Source organism: Hemiscyllium ocellatum, chromosome 10 (genome assembly GCF_020745735.1).
Source record: "Hemiscyllium ocellatum isolate sHemOce1 chromosome 10, sHemOce1.pat.X.cur, whole genome shotgun sequence".
In the NCBI taxonomy this organism is placed as follows: domain Eukaryota; kingdom Metazoa; phylum Chordata; class Chondrichthyes; order Orectolobiformes; family Hemiscylliidae; genus Hemiscyllium; species Hemiscyllium ocellatum.
Window position 1 is genome coordinate 45,068,703 of NC_083410.1, and position 24,085 is coordinate 45,092,787.

General features: G+C 39.4%; 1 protein-coding gene across 1 annotated transcript in view; it reads left to right on the forward strand.

Annotated features, from left to right (window-relative positions):
* Nucleotides 1-637: 637 nt before the first annotated feature.
* ush2a (Usher syndrome 2A (autosomal recessive, mild)) overlaps nucleotides 638-24,085 on the forward strand; it is a 985,309-nt gene continuing 961,861 nt past the window's right edge. Inside the window, 7 exon segments of the mRNA XM_060830996.1 lie at nucleotides 638-643; nucleotides 1,665-1,756; nucleotides 1,758-2,061; nucleotides 12,923-13,072; nucleotides 14,503-14,519; nucleotides 19,433-19,527; nucleotides 23,277-23,407. Of these exon segments, the coding sequence (XP_060686979.1) occupies nucleotides 638-643; nucleotides 1,665-1,756; nucleotides 1,758-2,061; nucleotides 12,923-13,072; nucleotides 14,503-14,519; nucleotides 19,433-19,527; nucleotides 23,277-23,407 (795 nt within the window).

The window sequence follows — 24,085 nt, forward strand, 5'->3', positions numbered from 1 at the left end:
GCAGAGAGTAAACTTTCCATGAAAATCTGCAAAATTGACACTTCGTCAAACAACGGGAAGACTCAACTCTGAACTGTTTGCAAAATAACTAACAAGGTCCTGCTTCCATGGTATTTCAGTGCTTCCCAATAATACCCAAGTATTCCCACTTCTTCCCAGCTCTCCATACATATCAGGACCTTAGCTTTTGATATTATCCATGGCTTTACACTAAACGTTGCACCCTTCATCAATGCCATTTAGTTTAACAATAAGTGGTGTAATGGATGCATTTGAAATCATTTCAAAATCATCCTGGTAGATTTTAGGAGCACTGAAGAATTTGAGAAATTGCAGTTGTGCAAGTGGTACTCTGTTGGCATTTTGGTAGTGATGGGATCAGAAAAGTGATGAGTACTAAATTTCCCTCAGTGCTCGGTTGGGGCCATAGGTGCCCAATAGAGAGTTAAAGCAATATTGCACCTTTTGTTTGGCCTAATTCAAAGGAAGAATCACATATTCCCAAAACTCCAATTTTGTCGGGGAAAAGAATTATCTCACAAAGTTGAGTAGTTCCATGTTAAAGTCTTTTATTGGGCACTTTAATTTAAAATGCGTTGTTGTTATGTAGAGATGGCATTTATGGATAGGATTAAGGATGCAGGTAAGGTCTTATTCCGTAGACGGACATACAGCTGCTGTTGTGTGGTGTGCAACACTAACCCAGCTCACTCCATGGTCTGGTTACCTAGCGACATTGCAGTGTAAGTCTCAACTTCTGACAGCGGCTTCAGTGTGCTCTGCCTTATTGTGCAGTTGGACGAATTGGCATTGAATAGCTTTACTTTTCTAAATAAAACCAGAACAATCTGCCTGGAACTCTGCATTTCACTCTCAAATGATTATTTTCTTTTTTGTCACTACATAATTCACGTTTTGAATGCCTTGGTTTTGCAGAGTGCAAGCCATATGGCGTTGCCGTGTAATCAGCTTACTGAGGGCTAAGTTCATGTGCGAATGTTGGGTAAGGAAAATAACTATGTGGACTTGATTATATGGTTTAGTTGATTGCTTGAGAACCATTTAATGGAAATCAACATTGTGTCGGCATTAACTTGAATTTACTTGTGAGAAAGTAAGTGTGTTAATCAAAGTTATGTACTTCACAATTAGAACTCTAATAATTATACTCGACCTTCAGTTTATTTTGTCAAAAATCATATTTTTGAATTAAGGCACTATATGTAATTTCAATTTCTGCAAATAGTTTCAAATAATATAGTGCAAAACTTTACAACTAAATTAAGTTTGTAAAACAAATATTGAACTTTTTTCAGAGAAATAAAATATTTTATTCCATTCTTCTGTAGATTGAAGTTCGAATTACAATTTGAACTGAAAATCCCAATATTTTACTAATAAAAGGAAAATTGCATCCTCATGGGAATAGCGTCCAATTTAGGACACAATTAAAGTTCTAAACTTTACAGTGCACTAAATCTTGAAGCTCTGATCAATAAAGATGATATCTTCAGTATGCTCACTATCAAACATTTAAATTCAATTTATTGCAAGGATACATTTTCTCTCAAGGATGACCTTTTGGTTACCAAGCATTGTGTTGCATTGATATTTCAGATAATTGAAGTAACTTTATTGGTACGTTAAGATTTGTCAATTCACAGGGTTATTTTCCAAGTTTGGAAAGCATAGCAACACACAGAAGTTTATTAACTGTGCCATCTGAAACCACATGTGGTTTGCCAGTTAGAAACACTCTGTCTTAGCACAACTGCTGTGGAAAGCATATTGCCCTGTAACCAGCAATTCTACATTCAAGAGTACCCTCATAGAAATTCTTTCTATGCTGATCTTGTATCTGGATCCTTCGACACTTATAGCACTTAGGACAATTATGATTTGAGACCAGGCTCTTCAAAGAATGGCACCAGTTTTATATTTTGGAATCAAACAGAATGTTACACTACACCTCCTCTTCAAAATCTTGGATTTGGAAGTTCATTTACCTTAACAGTACTGTTGCAACCTCACCTTGAGGATGTAATGTAAGTAATGCAACAGGTGCTGGCTCAGAGCTTCTTCAAAATAAATGAAGAATTTAAGAAAAAATTTCATGCCATATTCACATAAAATATGTTATAATGCACAACATTATGTTGGCTAGCAAGTCGTTATAAATATTTTGCAGTTATACCTGTAGAAGTAGGATATTTGATTGCAGGCCCTATATTAGTGTTACATCAGGTATAATCAGGTAGATACACCTGCATATCATCTATACTTTACTAAAGTTCCCACATCCAAGTTGGAAAATATTCTTATGCCCTTGCATTAAAATCAAAGCTACAATTGGCAGGAAAGCATTTAATAAATCATAAATGATTGATTAGAAATTACAGTAATGTATTTGAATAAATAATTGGAGCTTTCTGTATTTTTTGAAGACGTGCAATTTTTGCATTATCTATATATTATCAGGATAATTTTAGGTTTTTTACAGTCCATTTTGATTTTTATTTTATTCCCTCACTTCCATTCATGATGATTCTTCATATGGATTACAGTTACTTTGTTATTACCCAGTAGTTGCGTTCTTGTGTGGTCTTGCGCTGTACAAAAAATGCGCAATACAAATATACTTAAAGTGTTGGCGATGTAAGTGCATTATAGCTAACACACACTTATACCCAAAGTGTTGATTCTCCTGCTCCTCGGATGCTGCCTGACCTGCTATGCTTCTCCAGCGCCACACTTTTTGACTCTGATCTTCAGCATCTGCAATCCTCACTTTCTCCTCAGAATAAACAAAGCGGAATTACCCTTCTTAACACTGTAGTTGATTTCTTAATTGATATTGTGAATCCTCCTCATGTTCCCCTCTCTGTTTTCCGGGAATGTTGAACTGTCAATCCTGCCTAACTTTTAGTCATGTCTCATTCATAGCTGTGTAAATATGCTCCCACATGCCTCTTTGTGTCTTCAGTTTGTGTGTCTTATTCCTCAGGGTCCTTGAATTAAAAGTATATTTCATTTAGCCCTCACCTCTACTTTATCCAATCTTTCCTCTGCCTTGCAGACTCAGTTGCGTTTTAATTTCTAATTCAATGAAGGCTTCTCTTCCCTCTGACCTATTTATCAGTATCCCAACCTTCTGCCAATTTTGTTCAAATCTTTCCCAACATTTCTTCCCATTAGTTGATCTCGTTTCTGTTCAGATGTGACCCATCCAACTTGTACTGGTCCCACATCTCCCAGAAACAGTCACAATGCCTCAGGGATCAAACTATCTCCCTTCTGCCTATCTCTCCAGCTACACATTTATCTGCTCTATTGTATTATTATACTGCAAGAACTCATTTCTCTTTCTTGCTATACAAATGGTCCCAACATGGACCAAGACTGTAAGCCACTGGCAACCCCACGCAACTGCTCCCCCCACCTCCCGACTCCACTCCGTGACATCTCTGGCCTTGGCCGTGTCCAGCTGTTGAAGTGCCTGGCTTTTCCCCGCATCTATGAATCCCCTACCATGATTGTCCTTCCACATTTTTTCCTCACTAATCAACACCCCACTCTCTCTCCTCACCCTGTCCCACTTGGAGCCCACCTGAACAGCCGGACTGTCGACAGTACTATGGCCTTGCTAGGCACCCACATGGTCATCCAAACCATCAAGAGCATTTTGGATTTCCCATATAGTGCAAATATGCACATCACAGCCCTGAGCTTGTCAACCATTCCCTAGCTAAATGGAATATGGATTATTTCCTTTTATTTGACCCTTGCTCCTACTTGCATATGAACTAGAAAAATCTTTATTCTTGTTATTTCCTAAGTCCCACTCAAGTCTGCCTCCAGTCTGTCTGCTTCTCTGTAAAGGTCCTTAGCTCTCCTGCTGCCTTGATGGTGCTGACTGCCTGTCATAGGTTCTCAGCTCAGCCACTCGCTAAGGGGAATGGAATAGAAGAGGCTTAGATGAGATGTTGCTTATTTAGAGCATGAACACCAACAGAGTCTCATTGGGCTGAACGCTCTGTTTCAGTGGTATAACCTTTGTGTAATTTGTGAATGCTGACAGTTTTATTGAGCTGGTGCTTCCTTTTCATTGGAAATTTTATAATAATATTGCCCTTGCAGTTACATCTGTTTATTGCTTAATACTAGTCTCTGGTATTAAGGTCTATGGTCTTTGGATTATTGGAAATAGACAAACAGGAGGCTGGAAGGGCATAACATGCCAGGTATCATCAGGAGGTGGAGAGATCAACATTTCGGGTATAACCCTTCTTCAGGGTGACTAATTTTATAAAAAGTGTGTTCATCAGCAAGTGTAGTTTCCAATAACCATTCCAGTGGTAAAACTTGTCTGGATTGTGTGCAAAAGAGGGATTAGCTGTATGTTATTCCCTTTATCAAGTGGATGTCTCAAAGACAGATCCACGTCTGAGTCAGTAAAACCCAGGCTAGTATGATTGTATCTCATATAAACCCATTAAGAACGATGGGTTTATATGTGATATAATCATACTCACTCTACTATCCTTTAGAAGTTTCTCTTCTTTCTCCAAATCAAGGAATTCTCATCATTGCTATATGGAGTGAAGTTGGAACTGGAAAGAAGATAAGTGAAAGAAGTAGGCATTGTGTTGCTAGACTTTTTTTGACAAATCAGACATATTTTAATGTTGTTTACCAACAATGCACCATGATACGGAAACAGATAACTGGCTACAAACTTTTAAAAAAAATCTTGTTTTGAAAAGGCTATTCTCCATAGTAGAAGGAATAGGTCAGTCGTCAGTTGTGGTATTTATGTATACCCAAACAACACCCTTGCAATAAAAGCTAACATGTTATCTGCCTTGCTAATTTCAATTTATACTTACATGTAATTTTCTGTGATTTATATAGATAATCCAAATTCATCTCAATATCAATATTTATAAGTATGTAATCTTTTTAAAAATAGGTTCAACTTTTCTATTCTTGTTGCTGAAGTGGATATAGTTACATTTTATATGCATCTGCCACCTCTCTCTTATTAAGCACGTCTTTATCCTTTGTCATCCTGTTTGCATCCTTCTCAGAGCTTACTTTTCAATTTAGCTTTTATCATCAGCAAGCTTAGACATTTGCTAGGGATTGCAAGTTGCTGAGACCAAAGCAATGATCCCATGCAGCACTCAACAAGTTACACTCTATGTTCCTCATTTTCTTTCCATTAACCAATTCTCTGCCCTTACTAATACGTGAGTCCTTAAATGCCAGACCAAGCCATCACAAACAGCTCACCCTGTAAGTGTAGGAACAAACAGAACTGTCATCAGGAAAGTGACAAGAAGACTACATGTTTTGAGACTCATAGTGAAACTTGGATTTGTCATCAGTGCTCCTTATTTCATTGCAAAAATGTGAGCTGCTGCAAATCAGCTATGTTTGCCTCCATGATCACAATCCCTGCTTCTCATTGGTGAAGTCTTGTTGCCATCAAAACCTGAGAAGCTTGGCCATCATTTCCCCAGATTACTGAAGTTCTAACTAATTAAAGAATATCCCAAGGTATTTCTGCTGTCAAACAGCTAATCTATATTCACATTTTAATTTTTTTTTGGAAAATGTACCAGAGTACATTAATGTAACCTTGTACAGTGAATATGAAGGAGCTGTGTGGTGAAATCAGTGATTCATTTTACAATTATACCCTATCTATTAGAATTGATTGTTGCTGTTGTGTAAATTACATGCACGTAGAACAAGAATTGACAACTGACAAAATTCTGGAAACCTAGTTTATCTAAACTTTGGAAGTTATTTTGTTGTAATAGCTGTGAAATTTAAGCTTGAATTTACTGTCAGCATCAGTATAGCATAAAAATGTAAGAAATGCTTCTGGGACACATTGTTTTCAGTTGGAGGCATGTTGAGAGTTCTTTAGATTTTCAGACCATCCTTTTTTAAACAAATTGAAATATAATTTTAATGCATGGAATATTATGAGATTTTCTTGAGATATGCTCTTGGCAGATGGTACACTCTACTGGATACACCAGATCACAAGGTTGCAACTTTATTGTGTTTCACATTAACTCTTGTCTCTTTTCTTTTAACAGGGCCATTCACTCAGATAAAGCAAATAAGTTAATGTGTCTATTGAAAGTTGAGAAATGAAGTTCATAAAAATTCTTAAGTATTCAGACTAGACTATCACACTTCAGTATTGATCTCATTGGTGTAAATGTATGCACTATTGGAACATGGAATGAAAATCCCATGATGTGAATCACCATAAGATTGTAAAGACCATAGGGTATACAGCAGAATGAGTCCTCTCGGCATGTCAAGTCTGCTCCAACATTTGACCAGAGCTGATATGTTTCTCAATTCCATTATTTTTCTGCATTCTCCCCACAACATTGATCTCATCTCCTTATTAAACCAAAACTTATCTACCAATTTTTAAAGTATACTGAGTAATTTGATCTCCCCAGCCTCCTGCGGCAGTGAGTTCCACAAAATCTCTACCCTCTGGGTGAAGAAATTCCTTCTTTTCTCAGTTCTAAAGGGTTGTCCCTTCGCTCTCAGGCTGTACCATTGGCTCCTAGCATCTCTAACCAGTTGAAACATCTTCTTCCTGCCAACTTTATCCAGGGTTCTCAAGGTTCTGTAAGTTTCAATGAGATAAACCCTTCATTCTTCTCAACTCCATTAAATCCAGAACCAGAGTTCTCAACTGCTCTTCATTTGACAGAGAGTCATACAATCATAGACTCCTAAAGTACTGAGACTGGCCCTTTGGCCCAAACTGGGCCATGCCAACCAAATCATCCTTCATGCCTGAGATCATTCTTGCAAACCTGCCCTGCATGTTCTCCAAAGCCAGTCTCAGATACTGGCCCAAAACTGCTCACAGTATTCCAAATGTGGTCTGACCAGAGCCTTACACAGCCTCCAATAGTATATGCCTGCTCTAGCCCTCTTGAAATAAATGTTAGCATTGTATTTATCTTCCAAACTGCCAACTGAACCTGCAAGTTAACTTTAAGAGAATCCTGAATTACGCCTCTAAGTACCTTTATGCTTCAGATTTCTGAAGCCTCTTTCCAATTAGAGAACACTTTCCCAGGTTTGTATTCCATCTGCCACTTTTTTACTCACTCTTGTAGACTGTCCAAGTCCTTCTGTTTCCTCAATATTATCTGTCTCTCCACCTATCTCAGCGTCATCTGAAAATTTAACAAAAGTGCCTTCAGTTCCTTCATCCTGATTGTCAATATCTAACATGACTAATGATCCCAATACATGATCCCTGTGGAACTTCACTGTTCACCAGCTGCCATCCTGAAAAAGACCCCTTTATCCCCACTGTCTGCCTTCTGGCAGTCAGCCAACTCTCATCTCATCCAGTACCTTGCCTCTAACATTGGAGGCTCTTATTTAGCAGCCTCCAGTATGGCACATTATCAAAGACCTTCTAGAAATCCAAATAGATCACCTCCATTGACCCTCTTTTGTCTGACTTGCTCATTACCTTCTCAAAGAATGCTAACAGATTTGTCAGGCATGACCTCTCCTTGACGTGCTGACTTAGCCTTATGTTACCACACACATCCATATACTCTGCAATTTCATCCTTAATTATGGACTCTAAAATCTTACCACTGACCAAGACCATAAGACCATAAGACCATAAGACATAGGAGTGGAAGTAAGGCTATTTGGCCCATCGAGTCCACTCCGCCATTCAATCATGGCTGATGGGCATTTCAACTCCACTTACCAGCGTTCTCCCCATAGCCCTTAATTCCTTGAGACAACAAAAATCTATCAATTTCTGCCTTGAAGACTTTTAGCGTCCCGGCCTCCACTGCACTCCATGGCAATGAATTCCACAGGCCCACCACCCTCTGGCTGAAGAAATGTCTCCGCATTTCTGTTCTGAATTGACCCCCTCTAATTCTAAGGCTGTGTCCACGGGTCCTAGTCTCCTCACCTGATGGAAACAACTTCCTAGCGTCCACCCTTTCCAAGCCATGTATTATCTTGTACGTCTCTACTAAGTCTCCCCTTAATCTTCTAAACTCCAATGAATACAATCCCAGGATCCTCAGCCGTTCCTCATATGTTAGACCTACCATTCCAGGGATCATCCGTGTGAATCTCCGCTGGACACGTTCCAGTGCCAGTATGTCCTTCCTGAGGTGTGGGGACCAAATCTGGACACAGTACTCTAAATGGGGCCTAACCAGAGCTTTATAAAGTCTCAGTAGCACATCTCTGCTTTTATATTCCAACCCTCTTGAGATAAGAGACAACATTGCATTCGCTTTCTTAATCACGGACTCAACCTGCATGTTTACCTTTAGAGAATCCTCGACTAGCACTCCCAGATCCCTTTGTACTTTGGCTTTACTAATTTTCTCACTGTTTAGGAAGTAGTCTATGCTTTTATTCTTTTTGCCAAAGTGCAAGACCTTGCACTTGCTCACGTTAAATTCCATCAGCCATTTCCTGGACCACTCTCCCAAACTGTCTAGATCCTTCTGTAGCCTCCCCATTTCCTCAGTACTACCTGCCTGTCCACCTAACTTCATATCATCTGCAAACTTCGCTAGAATGCCCCCAGTCCCCTCATCAAAATCATTAATATATAATGCGAATAGCTGTGGCCCCAACACTGAATTCTGCGGGACACTGCTCGTCACCGGCTGCCATTCTGAAAAAGAACGTTTTATCCCAACTCTCTGCCTTCTGTTAGACAGCCAATCCTCAATCCATCCCAGCAGCTCACCTCGAACACCATGGGCCCTCACCTTGCTCAGCAGCCTCCCATGTGACGCCTTATCAAAGGCCTTTTGAAAGTCTAGATAGACCACATCCACTGGTCTAACTTGTCACCTCTTCAAAGAATTCCAACAGGTTTGTCAGGCATGACCTCCCCTTACTAAATCCATGTTGACTTGTTCTAATCAGACTCTGCTCTTCCAAGAATTTAGAAACGTTATCCTTAATGATGGATTCTAGAATTTTACCAAAAACCGAGGTTAAGCTAATTGGCCTATAATTTTCCATCTTTTGTCTTGATCCTTTCTTGAACAAGGGGGTTACAACAGCCATCTTCCAGTCATCCGTGACCTTTCCTGACTCCAGTGACTCTTGAAAGATCAGCCTAACCAGCCTGTAACTTCCTATATTCTGTCTCCCTCCCTTCTTAAGCAGGGATGTTACAATAGTTATTCTCCAGTCCTCTGGGTCCCTTCCCTGACTCTAGTGCATTGGTACAGTGTACAACCTTACATAAGATATAGGAACAAAAGCAGGCCAATCAGCCCATCAGGTTTTCTCTGTGATTCAGTAAGATCTTGGCTAACCTGCTATCCCTCAACCTCACTTTATTGTCTTTTTTCCTACAACCATTGATTTCCTTACTGATTTTAAAAATAATGACTTTTTTAGCTTTACTGAGTCTGCTATAATTTCTAATTCGTTAGGACTGGATTATGTTGTGCAATTCACTCATCTTTTTGAGTAAACAGGGAGATGGAAGATAAAAAGGAACTGTTGAGGGGCATGTTTTGTCTTTCCTAAAGATTTTTCATTCTTATTTTTCTGTACTCTTTCCTTATTTCTTGGAAGTTTTATATCTATGGTGATGAAAACACATTCATTACATGATGCTGCACTTCCTTACTATTTTAAGGGTGTTACATATCTGATCTTCATAGAAGTTATCATAACAATGTGTACTGAAGTTGGCATGGCTAAGATAGATAGATATCCTCAACTCCATATATTGGTTCTGTAAAATAATTGAGTTTGATGACATACATTGCAACCAGTGCATTGACTGTAAATGTGCTCTCACAATGTTATAACCAATAAGACTATTTGCTGCTAAAGATACAAATTTCATTGTTTTCATATTTTCATCTCAACTATCTGATTTGGTTGCATGGTAGCTGTCATATTAGTAAATAAAGTTTGTTTTGTGATATCACTTCTCGTACTAATATCCTGGCAATGACGTTTAACAATGACATACATGAAATATTTCACATGATTTATTGAGACTCACACATTTCTATCACACCCATATCCATTCTGTCTGCCTATGATGCCTGATTGTCAATTTGGAACTAATTGTCCGTGATAACACGTTGACTTTGTGTTGAGTCCTTCTGATTCCCAAGATGTGGCCTTTCGGTAGATGGTGCTGTATTCTATTGAGTCTTGTATCTGAAAATGAGTGAAATTCTCATTTCCAACTACCGTTCTGCCCAAAGTATTACTTTTAATTTGCTTTTAATATACTCTTTACATTCTTTCTTATATATATATTTCTTTCAAGTTAAAACATTGTTGATGCCATGATGGAGCATGCATCAAGGGTATTCGTAGCTACTTGGGAGTAAATTAGGCAACACAGGTATACATTTTGAGAGACCAATACTGAGAGAGGGAGCTAGTATAAGAGAAGTAATTGTGTTAAATAAAATGTACACATAGAGAACATGAGAGAGAAAAAAATGACCATAAGGCAATTAGAGCCGAGGGCACTATCAGTACATCTTTCAGAGAGTAATGATATTTGGAGCAGAAATCCCACCCTGTTCTCTCTAGAGCTGCTAACCTATGATTGGCCAGCAGCTTTCATTGCAGGAAGTGCCATTGTGCAATTCACCCATCAGTTGTCCAGAATCAATGAGGGATCCAAAGGCAAAAGCATTTGAATGTGGGAGTGTGGTGTATCGGTGTGATGGGAGGTGTTGGTTGAGGTTGGGGATGTAGGGGTGTGGTGGCTGGTGGTGACAGAGATTATTAAAGTCTCAAACTGTTGAAAATGAATGCAGCTTGGATGTGTCTAAAGTGACTAATTGCAAAATGAGGCCCTCTTCCTTAAAGATGTTTGGAGCCATGTATATGGATTGACTGCAGCTAATTCTCCATCTTCCACTCATGCTGACATCTTTGTCCAGTGAAGCTTAACATACGCTCTACGATTGACCTCTGAGAATTGTGCAGCTCTAGCAAATTCCTTTTTTCTTATTCTTAAACATGCTGTCCTACAATCTATCTCCAATGACAACTTAACCTACTTGGAAGGTCCCAGATAGAGACTTAAATCAACTACTCCAACTTTAAACCTATTATTTGATCTAGAAAGTATATTGGTGAATTCAAGATCTTGCTTGTTTACTGGTTACTGTCAAGTTGTTTGATATGGGACTCACACAAACAATTTAAAGCTTTTTTTCTGAATTTTTGGGAAGATGAATTGGAGATGTTTTCCCATTGTTAACTTTGATTTGATTAACTAAACTCAGGGCACCCTTTCATTTGCATTTACTTCAACAGTTTCTCATCACAGGTTTACATATCTTACATTTAAGCTTCAATCCTACTAAAAGTTTTACTCCATAGAAAGATCAATCATAAAATTAAACATTTTTGCAATACTTGGTGAGTGCACCAAGTTTATCTCAAACATCACCATTTAGAATTTTCATGACCTTTTAAAATTAAATCTACTTTTCTATTTTGCTACTGAATTGAGTAACCTCAAATTTCCTTGCTTTTATTTATTGCTTTGATAACCACTCACTTAATCTGCCGTTATCTCTTTGCAGCCACTTTGTGTCCACCTCACTGTTTACATTTCCACCTTTCTTTCTATCATCAGTAATTTTGGATACCTTACTTTCTGTCCTCTATTTTAGGTATAATTAACATATCATGAATAGTTGGAATCCCAACACTAGTCCTTGCAGCACTGCATCAGTTACAGCCTGACAACTTGAAAACAAACCTCTTATCCCTAACCTCTGCTTTCTGTCCATTAATCAGTTCACATATATCCTAATATAGCACTCAAAACTCTGAGTGTGCTTACATTTTATAATGTATCTTACTAATTTCTTTTGAAACTTAAGTATACTCGCTTTACTGGCACAATTTTATCAACCCTACTAGTTATGAGCTCAGTTTTAATGGAGTTTTATACTTCCCTTTCCTAAACTCCCTTTGAACTCTGTCTTATTGTGCCATGATGTTATGATACATTTCTTTGACTTCCTAAACAATGGATTCAGCATTTTCCTGATGACTTGTCTGTTTGACTGGGCTATAATATTTTGTTTACTTGCTATAGTTTCACAAACAACTGTGTTATATTTGCAAGCTGCCAAGCAGCTTGGACCATTCCAGAGTCCTGGAAGTTTGGAAAATAACGCATCCACTACATCTGTAGGTATCCCTTTCAGAATTCTGGGCTTTTATCTCTCCAGTCTGCAGGCACCCTGCCTCTATTCCTGATGAAGGGCTTTTGCCCGAAACGTCAATTTTCTTGCTCCTCAGATACTACCTGACCTGCTATGTTTTTCCAGTACCACTCTAATCTAGACTCTGGTTTCCAGCATCTGCAGTCCTTGTTTTTACCTTGTATCTTCGAAATTTGTCAACTTTAGGTTCAGCTTTGTCCTTAAGTTTGTATAATACTTTTTCTTCTTCTGACATTAATTCTTTAAATTCCTCAATCTTGGCTACAATGTCATTTGGATGGTGACGTAAGCTTCTTTTGTTAAAAAATTACTCATGAGATGTGGGCATCGCTGGCTGGACCAGCATTTATTTACCATTCCTGTTTCCCTTGAGAAAGTGGGGTAAGCTGCCTTCTTCAACTGCTGTGGTAGATCCTCAATGCCATTTCTTTGTTGAAGACAGACACAAAATATTTGTTCAACTTCTCTTACATTTCTTCATTCCCCGTGATACATTCCCCTGTCTCAATTTCTAAGGGATCAAAGTTTAGTGCTGCTATTTCCCTCCATGTATCTGCTCTCTTTTTCATATATTTTTAGAAGTCTTAGCAATCTTTTTCAAATTTCAAATTTTTGGTCATGCTTTGACAACTTCTAATATTTTGCAGATTTTCCAATGGCCAGATACGTTTTCTAATGCAGAGATGGAAATTGCAAATGGGACCTTGCAGAACTCCATTGTAGCAGACCTGAAAGGAGTAGCCTCGGAAACTGAAGAATCCGCTGGACAGTTCCCCTACTCCTGGAACCTCCTGAAAGTATCCGTTTAAATCAAAGAATCTGGGGAGTTTTGCTGCAGTTAAGTAAACAGATTGCTGTCTTACCATATTGTAGAACTGTTAGCTCATTAGAGAATGATAATTGGTGTTGGTTAAACCAGAGGATCACCATATCTGAGATGAGGGGAGAGCTTGAGAAGGAGAGTCCTTCTTGGAAACCTCAGCTGGTGCAGGAATTGAACAAACAATTGGCATCACTCTGCATGCAAACCAGCTGAGCTAACTGACTCCCTTTGTTAAGTAAATTGTTACACAGGACAAGGTAAACTATAAAAAAACTTGTCTAACTCCTGTACGAACAATAAGCTGCCTCCCAACTTTACGCACTTTACCTCACAAACCCAGACTACACCCACACCTCATCCCACCCCATGTCTGACACGCAACTTCATTTCCACCTCTGGAATTGTCACCCCCGCCCCACCCACTGCCACCTGTCAGTCGATGGTCCTGACCCCCGGTCCCAATCTGACAATCCTCCTGCCAACCCTAATATCTACCACCAAGCCCAACCTACTGTAAATACACTGTCACCTGCCTAGCCCCATTGCTTTCTTCTCCCCGGTACCCCAGTTATCCAGCACCCTACCCTCCTGACATCCACATCTCATAGTTGCCATATATACTGATCATTTCACAGCGGGTGTCAAAGTGTGTGATGTTGTACCTTTACAATTTAGCAGACAACAACTGACCTCAATGAGAAAGTTGCCATGGTTTGCCTATTCCTGTCTGCTGTCCTCTGTTGGGGACCTGACAGAATTGAAGTATAGCTCTGTATTTCGGAAAGGTCCCTGATTGGAATGTCCTGTCAGAAATGCTCTTTAGTTGCATAAAAAAAAAGTTTAAAGTTGTATGAAATTGCTATAATTTATAAAATCTGGCTCTTATATTTTTAAAATCCAGCTCCGTCCTTAACTTCCCTCAGGGATATCTATTTAGATTAGATTAGATTACTTACAGTGTGGAAACAGGCCCTTCGGCCCAACAAGTCCACACCGACCCGCCGAAGCGCAACCCACCCATACCCCTAACCTAACGCTACGGGCAATTTAGCATGGCCAATTCACCTAACCCGCACATCTTTGTGACTGTGGGAGGAAACCGGAGCAAACCCATGCAGACACAGGGAGAATGTGCAAACTCCACACAGTCTGTTGCCTGAGTCGGGAATTGAACCCAGGTCTCAGGTGCTGTGAGGCAGCAGTGCTAACCACTGTGCCACCGTGCCGCCCTATTTCTTGCTGACTTTTTTTATTTCAATAAAATATATATTTTTGATCATGCATTTTATATTTCTTTTAATTTCCTTCTGTTTATTTATAACCATGTCTCTTAATCTATTTACCCAAACCACATTAACCAGCTCTCTTGTCATACTTATGTAATTGAATTTGTTTAAATTTAAGTTTTGGTTTGAACTCAAGTATGTTGTTCTGAAATGTAATATGGGACTAATTTGCATTATAATCACTTTTTCCCAGAGGATCTTTTCTATGAGATTATATATTAATCCTGCCTCATTAAACAATACTAGATCTAAGATAGCTTTATCCCTAGGTGGTTCCACAATGTGTTTTTTTTTTCAGAAAACTGTTATGAAAGTATCTACAGACTCATCTTCCTTTCTGATCAGGGCTCCTCCTGTTCTGCTTATATATTTGAAATGTGTATCCTGGAATATTTATTTCCTAACCTTGTCACCTTGCAAATGTATCACTGTTATTAGAACTGAATCAATTTTCTCTTTGCACTGTTAACTCATTTATCTTATTAAAAAGTTTCATTTTATTTTTATTGTTTTTTAAATTTGATTTAATTTTACCACTTCTTCTGCAAGGTCAATATTCTCCAATGCCTTATTACTATTAATCCCTACCTCTTCCTGGCTCATTCTGCTTGTTTTAGTCCAAATATTCGACTGCCTTAACCTTTGTCTTCAGTTTTCACATATCCTTTTAGCTACCTCTCGATCTCCTCCGCTTCCTCCCACCCCACCAACTCCCCCAAACCTTATACACTATGTTTGGCCATCCACTCTGCAGTCCTTTTCTCATCTGCATGAACAACAAATAGTTCTTAGATAGTGAGCAAAAACAGGAGCTACGGATCCTCCTCACTATAACCTGGACTTCCATAATTCCTGAATCACAATAACGTTTTCATGTCTTTGACAACAACCAAATTCAAAACACTATTTAACTTAAGGAGTGTGGCTGCCTTAAGTATTGAAGTCTACATTAAGCTTCATCCTTTCCAGTGATGTCAAGGAGCATTGTGTGGGATGATGAGCAGGTTGGTTCTGGATTTTGAAGGGGAAAGAATATTTGTGTCTTTCAATATTCTTAATAACAATGCCTAACTAGCCAATGTTACTTGTACCTATTTGCTATCATTGCAATAAGCTACATCTTGTGAAACCTCAGTAGTTCCTCTATTGCTGTAATCCAAATTGGCCCTTAGACCCAGTCAAGGAAAGGCAAACAGTGGCAGCTTCCTTCTATCAGATTAACTGGTCTGTTGTAACCTGGCCTATCCCTGCTATCCTTCCTAAACAAAAGAACTGCTTTAGCTATTCTCCAGTCACCTGGGACTTCACCTGTGGCCAGTGAAGAATTAAATATGTCCACTAGTGCACCTAAACCTCCACCCCTGTCTTCCATAGCACCTGGAATATGTTTCATTAGTCCCTGGGGATTTTTGCACCTAATGCACACTAAAACACCTAAATCCTTCTTCTCTTTAGTCTTAATAATGTCGATAACCTCTTCATCCAAACAGGCTACAATGTCTTGCTCCTCTGTGAATTTGAATGCGATATATTCATTTAAGATCTCACTATGACCACTGACCCCACATACAGGTTGCCCCTTTGGTCTCTAATAGGCCCCACTCTTTCTGTGGTAATCCTTTTACTGCTAATGTATCGTGAAATGCCTTGGGGGCTTTTCCTTAATCGTATATGCCAAGGATATGTCATGGCCCCTCTTTCCCCTCCTAACTTCTTTCTTATACATCCCTTCTATACTCTCTATACTTTTGAAGGATCTCCCTTGTTTTAATGCACTGTACCCATTACAAGCTTCCTTATTTTTCTTTATCAAACTCTAAACATCCAGGACTTGTTGCACTTGCCCTTCACTCTTAGAGGAACACTTTAGCTCTGAATTCTCACTATACTCACTTTAAAAGACTGCCCAGTTTCCAAGTGTAGACTGAACTGCAAGGAGCAGCTCCCAGTTTATGTTTGCCAGATAATGGTATTGTAATGATATTGAAATTGGCCTCCCCACAGTTTAGACACTTAACTGCTGCACTACACTTGTCCCTTTCGATTATGACTTTGAAACTTACAGAGTATAGCCAGTATCCCCAAAATGCTTACCCACTGATACTTCAACTGCTTGACTGGCTTCATTCCCTAGGATTAGGTCTAGCACTGCCCCTTCTACTAGGTCTATCTATGTACTGGCATGTAAAGCTCTCCTGGGTGCACTTTAAAACTTTCACATCTAATCCTTTCACACTAAGGCGATCCCAGTTAGCGTCAGCAAATTTGAACTTTCCTAGAATTATAACCCTTTCACACCTTTCTGTGATTTGCCTGCATATCTGCTTCTCTGTCTTCCACTGACTGTTGGCCGGCCTGTAATATATTCCCAGTAAAATAATTGTCCCTTTTTCTAAGCTCAGTCCAGTTGGCCTCATTTGACGAGCCTTCTGGAGCAACTACCATCATTACTGTCGTGATGGTTTCCTTTATCAATGATGCAATGTCCCCACCTCTGTTCCATCCCCCACATCACAATTGAAACTTCTAAACTCTGGGTGGTTAGCACTGCTGGCTCACGGCGACAGGGACCCAGATTCAATTCCAGCCTCGGATGACTGTCTGTGTGGAATTTGTACATTCTCTCCGTGTCTGTGTGGGTTTCTTCTGGGTGCTCTGGTTTCGTCCCATAATCTGAGGACGTACAGGTTCGGTGGATTGGCCATGCTAAATTGCCCATAATGTCTTGGGATGTGTGTGTTAGCCAGGGAAAGTCAGGATTTTGGGTATAGGGGAGGGGGGTGTGGGTTTGGATAGGGTGCCTTTTGGAGGGTCAGTGAGACTCGATGGGCCAAAAGGCCTGCTTCCACAATGTAGGGATTCTGTGATGAGCTGCCAGTCCTGTCATTTCTTCAACCACGTCTGAGTGATTGCAAAAATATCATATTTCTATGTGCTGATCAATATTCTCAGTTGTTAAGTTCTTAAGCCTTACCAGTCCTTTCATTAAAATATATGCATTTTAACCTCCTGGGCCTCCCATGTACCTTGTCATTCCCATGTTTTCTCCACTTGCTGGACTGTGCTCATATTCCTTCTACATGTGCTTGGTCTTTGTTCTCAGCTTGACATCTACTCTGTGCTCCATTCCTCCCCCTGCCAAATTAATTTCCAACCTTCCCAACATCATAAACAAACAGATTGGAAGTTTTGAGCCAATCTGTCCAACATTGCTTGGTAACTATCCAGGTTATTAAGTCAAAACATTTGGAAGTCTCCAACTCTAACTCAGATTTGGAGACATTTTCAGAAGTTCCTTTCTGGTAATTACATTTCAGAAAGTTAAACTTGATCAGCAGCTCCTGTGTTGCCATTTTTTTGGGACTGCCAAATGGTCAGGTGTTGCAAGAATCCAGAAACCAACTAATCTGTGCCAATATGGCAGCAACTTGCTGATGGCACAAAAATAGCCAGGGAAACAAATTGTGAAGAGGATGGAAAACACCTATGATGGAATGTAGATGGTTATTTCATTGTACATCTGCTAAATCTTTGCTCAATTTTTCCAGTTCACTCTTCAGCCTGTTTGCTTCGGAAGATAACTATCTCACAGTTTAATGGATAAAATGTGAGGTAGTCCACTTTGCTGGAGAGTGTCTGTAGAAAACTATAATATAAGTGGATCTGAGTATCCTCATAGATGAATCATAAATCGTAGCATGCAAGGAGACCCTGGGGTCCGGTTCATGAGTTTTTTTCCATTTTGGAAGCTGATGATGGTGCCGGTCCCTCAGCAGAGTGTAGTCAGCCATGATCATGGCCCACAAGCAGCTGAGCTCTACAGGAGGAGAGGCAGATGAATGGAGGTGTGATAGTGATAGAGGATTCATTAAGGTAGGGGAATAGGCAGGCATTTCTGTAGCCATCAATGTGATGCCAGGATTGCATGTTCCCACCTTGGTGCCAGGGTCAAAGATGTCACTGTGCAGTTGCAGAACATTCTTCTTTGGGAGGGAGGGTGGATAGCCATAGATATGGTCCATGTTGATACTAATGATTTAAGTAGCCATAGAAATGTGGTCCTGTAATCAGAACTTAGGGAGCTCATTCGAAAGTTCTCAAGCAGGACCTCAAACGTGGCAATTTCAGGAATATATCTGGTGAAAATGTGAGTGAGTACAGAAATGAGAGGATAAAGCTGATCAATGCATAGCTGAAAAGATGGTGCAGGAGGGAGGGCTTTAGATTCCTGGGCTGCTGGGATTGGCTCGGCCAAAGATGGTACCTGTACACGCCCAAAGAGTTACACCTGAATGGACCTGAGATATTTGTGGGGCACTTTTCTCGTGCTGTTGGGAGGGCTTTATACTAATTTGTCAGGGGTGTGGGAACCAAGGAAGAATATTAGAGGGGAATCGCCAATGTGCACAAAGTCTAGCAATTGGCACTAGCATAGAGATCAGCAAGTTAATAGGTGAAGCTGGAATAAGGGAGAAAGAAATTAAGTTGAAATCAGGATTATTGTGCATTTTGTTAAATGCATGGCATACAGGAAATAAGACTTGGGGAGTTACAAGACATGGGAGATTGCTGTTTGAAATGTGCCATTGTGGTGATAACAGACTGCTGTTAAATATTCCTTCGTACAAGGTGTTCAGAATATATAGAAAAGGAATTAAAAATGGAGGAGTAGTAGTATTGGTTAAGCGCAGCATAACGGTATTTGAGAAAGAGAAATGAGAAATGTCTCAGACAATCCAAGGACAGAAACAATTTAAGAACAAAAAGCAAAATGGGTGAAATTACATTGATAGATGTAGTATGTAGGCCAAGAATCACCAGATAGGACATCCAGGAAGAATCTATGGGAACATTACAGAGAGGTGCCAACATTATCGAGTAGTCCCAATGGAAAACTTCAGTTACCAAAATATGGACTGAGATACTTGTAGTGTCGGGGCAGTGAGGGCAGGTATTCCTTGGTTGCATGCAGGTGAGCTTCGTACAGCAATTTCTGTCCAGTCGAAGAAGAAATGATGCACTGTTTGACCTGAATCTTTGAAATGAAGTGGTCTAAATGGATCAAATGTCAATGCAGAACACGAAGTAGACAGTGATCATTGTATGATGGGTGACAATCCAAAGGAAGAAAAATCAACTGATGGTGAGCATACTGCAGTAGGGTGAGGACAGAGCTGGACTGAAAGAACTGAACTTCAAAAAGAAGATAGTTAGGGTACAGTCAAGGTATATTCCCTCAAATAGGATAAACACAAACAAATCCAGACATAAGTGGATGGTAAAGGAGATAGAAATTATGATTAAAGAAGAAAGTGTGTGCTAATGACAGATGTTAGGTAGAAAATAAAATTAAGAACCAAGAGGAATGCTGAAGGTTTAGAGAGAGGTCAAAAATAAATAAGAGAAGTAAAAGAAAATTATGAGAAAATACTGGCATTCAACATAAAGAGATGTCCTAAAGTTTTCTATAAATATATAAATTGTAAAATAATGGTAAAAGGTGCAATAGGTCTGACAAGGGACCAAAAAGAGATTTCACACTGGAGGAAGAGAGCATGGCTGAGGGATTACATTATATCTTTGCATCTGTCTTTAGCAAAGAGGGAAATACCTCCTAGGCCATGGTCATAGAAGATGAAACTCTGTTGCCAGAAGAGTGCAAAAGTAATTAGGAAGAAGTGTTGGATAGAATGATAGTGTTTTAAATTTATTAGGTACTGGGATTGGATGAGATGCATCCAAGGAGTTTGAAGAAAGTGAAAATGGAATGGCAGGTGCAAGAACTATAATCCTTCAACCTTCCTTACATTCTGGGGAGATGTTAGAAGACTGGGAAATTGCAAAAATTAAGGCCTTGTTCAAGTAAGGTTGTAGAGATGTGCCAAGAAACTGCACACTAGTCAGTTTAGTTTAAGTGGTTGGGAAGCTTCTAGAGACAATTATTCAGAATCAAATCAGCAGTCACATGGAAAAAAAGTGGCTTGATTGTAGACAGTCTGCATAGACTTCTAAAGGGAAGATTACATTTAACTAATTTGCTGGATTCTTTGGAAGAGTAACCAAAAGGTTAGATGAGGTTAATGCTAATGATGTGGTCTTTCAAAGTGTTTAATATGGTGCCACACAACAGAGTTGTGAGGCAAGTTACAACTGATGAAATAAATCGGTCAAATAAGTGGATTTAAAATTGCCTGAGTGACAGGATTCAGAGTGCGATGCTCAATGAATATCTTTCAGGCTGAAGAAAGTTATTTTTTAAATAAGGAATTCTTATTTTTCCTGATATATGTTAACAAACTAGATTTTAGTGAGTAGTTTGAAGATGACGTTTAGCTTAAAAGAATTGTGACCTGTGAGGATGACAGTGTACAGCACCAAAAGGACATAGACAGTGTGTGGAGTGGACAGATAAAATACAGAGAAGGTGTTGTATTTTGAGATTAGATTAGATTCCCTACAGTGTGGGAACAAGCCCTTCGGCCCAACAAGTCCACACCGTCCCTCCGAAGAGCAACCACCCCCTTACAATGACAGCTGACTAATCCACCTAACACTATGGGCAATTTAGCATGGCCAATTCACCTAACCTGCACATCTTTGTGACTGTGGGAGGAAAGCGGAGCATCCAGAGGAAACCCACACAGACACGGGGAGAATATGCAAACTCCGCACAGACAGTTGCCCGAGGTGGGAATTGAACCTGGGTCTCTGGAGCTGTGAGGCAACAATGCTAACCACTGAGCCACCATGTTACCCTTTGGTTGGAAAAACATTGAAAGACAGTACAACACAGGTGATACAATTCTAAAGGGGGTGCAGGAGCAGATTAAAAACGTGAGGACTGCAGATGCTGGAGATCAGAGTCAAGAGTGTGGTGCTGGAAAAGTACAGCAGGTCAGGCAGCATCTGCGGAGCAGAAGAATTGATGTTTCGGGCAAAAGCCCTTAGTCAGGAATGTGGAATCAGGAATCATGGGGAGTTGTAAGATTGGAGGAGATTCTGAAACAGAGAGGGCAAAGACCGTGGAGATATTTGGAGTGGATGGACCCACATGCACAGATCACTGAAAGTGGCAGAGCAGATATAGAGCAGTAAGTAAAGCAAACGATATCCTCTACTTTATTAACAGGGGCATAAAAAGTAAAAGCAAGGAGATGATGTTGAAGATGTGTCAAGTACTTGTTAGATAACAGCTGCAGTATTATGTAAAGTTCTGGCTATCACATGATAGGAAAGTTGTGAATGTGTTTGGAGAGAGTACACGAGCAATTTACAAGCATAGTTTCATCAATGCAAAACTTCAGTTATGAAAGAAGATTGAAGAAGTTGTAACTGTTCTTTTTGGAGAGAAGAACGCTAAAAGGTTGTCGACATCATGTTTCGGCTAGATAAAGGGAGGTAGGGAGAAACTATTCCCACTTATAAAAAGAACAAGTATGAGATAACATTTAAAGTGATTTGCCAAAGAAGGATAGGAGGAAAGAAGTCTTTAACTCGACTAAGTAATTCGAGTATGGAATGCACTGACTGGAAGTGTGGTTTGAGGCTGGTTCAAAGTGGCATTCAGTAATTTCGATAAAAATAATGTGCAGTGGTATTAGGAAAATATAGGAGATTGACATTAGGTAATGAAGTTCATTTAAAGTGCCATGTGACATGAAAGGCGAAATGGTCTCCTGCAAAGCTGCAAGCCTTCTGTGATTCTTTGGTTCTGCAAAAACAATTAATTATGAAGGTAAATAGGTTGTTGTCTTTTATTTTAACAAGGAAGGAACATGAAGGTTGGGAAGTTTCGCTGCAACTGTACAGGGAATTGATGGAGCCACACTTGAAGCTTGGAGTACCGCGCACAGTTTCGATTCTTCATTTCAGGAGGAATATATTTGCATTGGAGACAGATCAGAGAAGGTTCACTAGGTTAATTTCTGGGATGAAGGGGTTATCATATGAAGAAATGTTGAGCAGCTTGGGCCTGTCCTCATTGGAGTTTAGGAGAACGAGAGATGATCTTAGAATCTTATTTGTTTCATTTAGTGGGCGTAGCAAGGTAGATGCTGACAAGATATTTCCTCTCTTGGTGGCAAATGGTAAATAGGTAGCACAGTTTCAAAATAAGGGGCCTACCATTTAACAAGGATACTGGGGAGGAGGGGAGTTTCTTCTCTTGGAGAAATTGCCTACCCCAAGGAGTAGTGGAGTTTGAGTCATTAAATATACTCAACGCTGAGTTATATGGTACTTTGAGCTACCAGGAAGTCAAAGGCTACCAGGAAGCAGCCAGGAAAATGGATTAGGGCCACAAACAGACCATAGGATTGGCCAGGATTTTGTTGAATGTCAGAGTGGGCTAATGGGGCTAAATGGCATTATCCTTCTCCCATACTGACATTGTGGCTCTAACCTCATCGCTCCTCTCACAATTCTACATGTTTGTAATTTGGTCAGGTTTTACCAACAGTTAATTCTCTCATTTTCTCATAATTTTGCTGTCAGCCTGTATTATCCATAAGGTAGAACATATTACAGCACTGCAAGATTTACTTTGGGCACCTTGCTTCACAAAAACTGAACTGAATTCTATCTACAACAAGGTGACACAAAGAGACATGCATTCGCGCAGGTTATGGAAATCAGTCAGACTTCAGAAAACTAACAATCCACTTTTTTTGCCATTGTCCAGATTTTGCTAGGCATTCTTTCTGTGTAGTTCCATTTTGCACTGACCTCTTGCACCCAACTTAATCCTAAGCATCTATTGTTCTTGCAGAAGCCATACCTCCTTCAAATTTTCTTAAAATAAAATATTCATGTTAAGGAAACTTCATTATATTTGCTGATTTGGTTTGCTTTTCTTTTGGATCATTATTGGAAAATCTATCGATAAACTGACAGTATTCAAACTAACAATATCAGGAAGAGGAATCATGTTTTATTATCATAGATCTGTTGGCTTGCAGCCACCAGTAATGGTGAATACACGTGCAAAAATCTATTCCAACAGATGGACTCATCTGGCAAATCAGGTAAAAAAAAATGTGCAATTTGTGCAGTTCCTATAAAGTGCATAGCATGTCAAATAAGGACATTTATCAAGAAAATTAAAGGCTCCTATAAGTAGGAGGTGATTGCTGTCTTATTGGCAGGGAAAAAAATTAAAATATGTTTGTGCTTTTATATCAAACAAATGATTCATTTCAAATATTTATTGAATTTCTTGTAATTCAAGGTGTTGCATAAATATGAATCATCATAAATCTATATTATTGATGATTTTGGTACAGACATTAGCAAATTAATCTCACGACCATTATTTCATTTTATGACAGCAGATGAAAAGAAATATAAGAAACCTAACCATAGACCTTCGTGTTAATTTAAAATGCGAATATGTGAGGCGACTGCCCAGGACCTAAGTGACCCTATATTTATTTCTTTGGATCGCCAGCTGCCTATGGAGACATGTACAGTTAGCCTACATAACGGAAATGAGACCTAGCACTAATTTTGGACCAATCTAAGGCATTCTTTGGGATAAGCTCTGAAAGAGAGTCAGGCAGATTTTGGCACATTGGGCTCTTATCCACACACGACCTCATAAGTAAAATGCAATATCAACAGAAATAACAGGCACTCTATTGGTTTGTAATAAACCTCTTAAAGCCAGTAAGGAAAAATAATGGTTTTCTTCCATTAACTCCAGA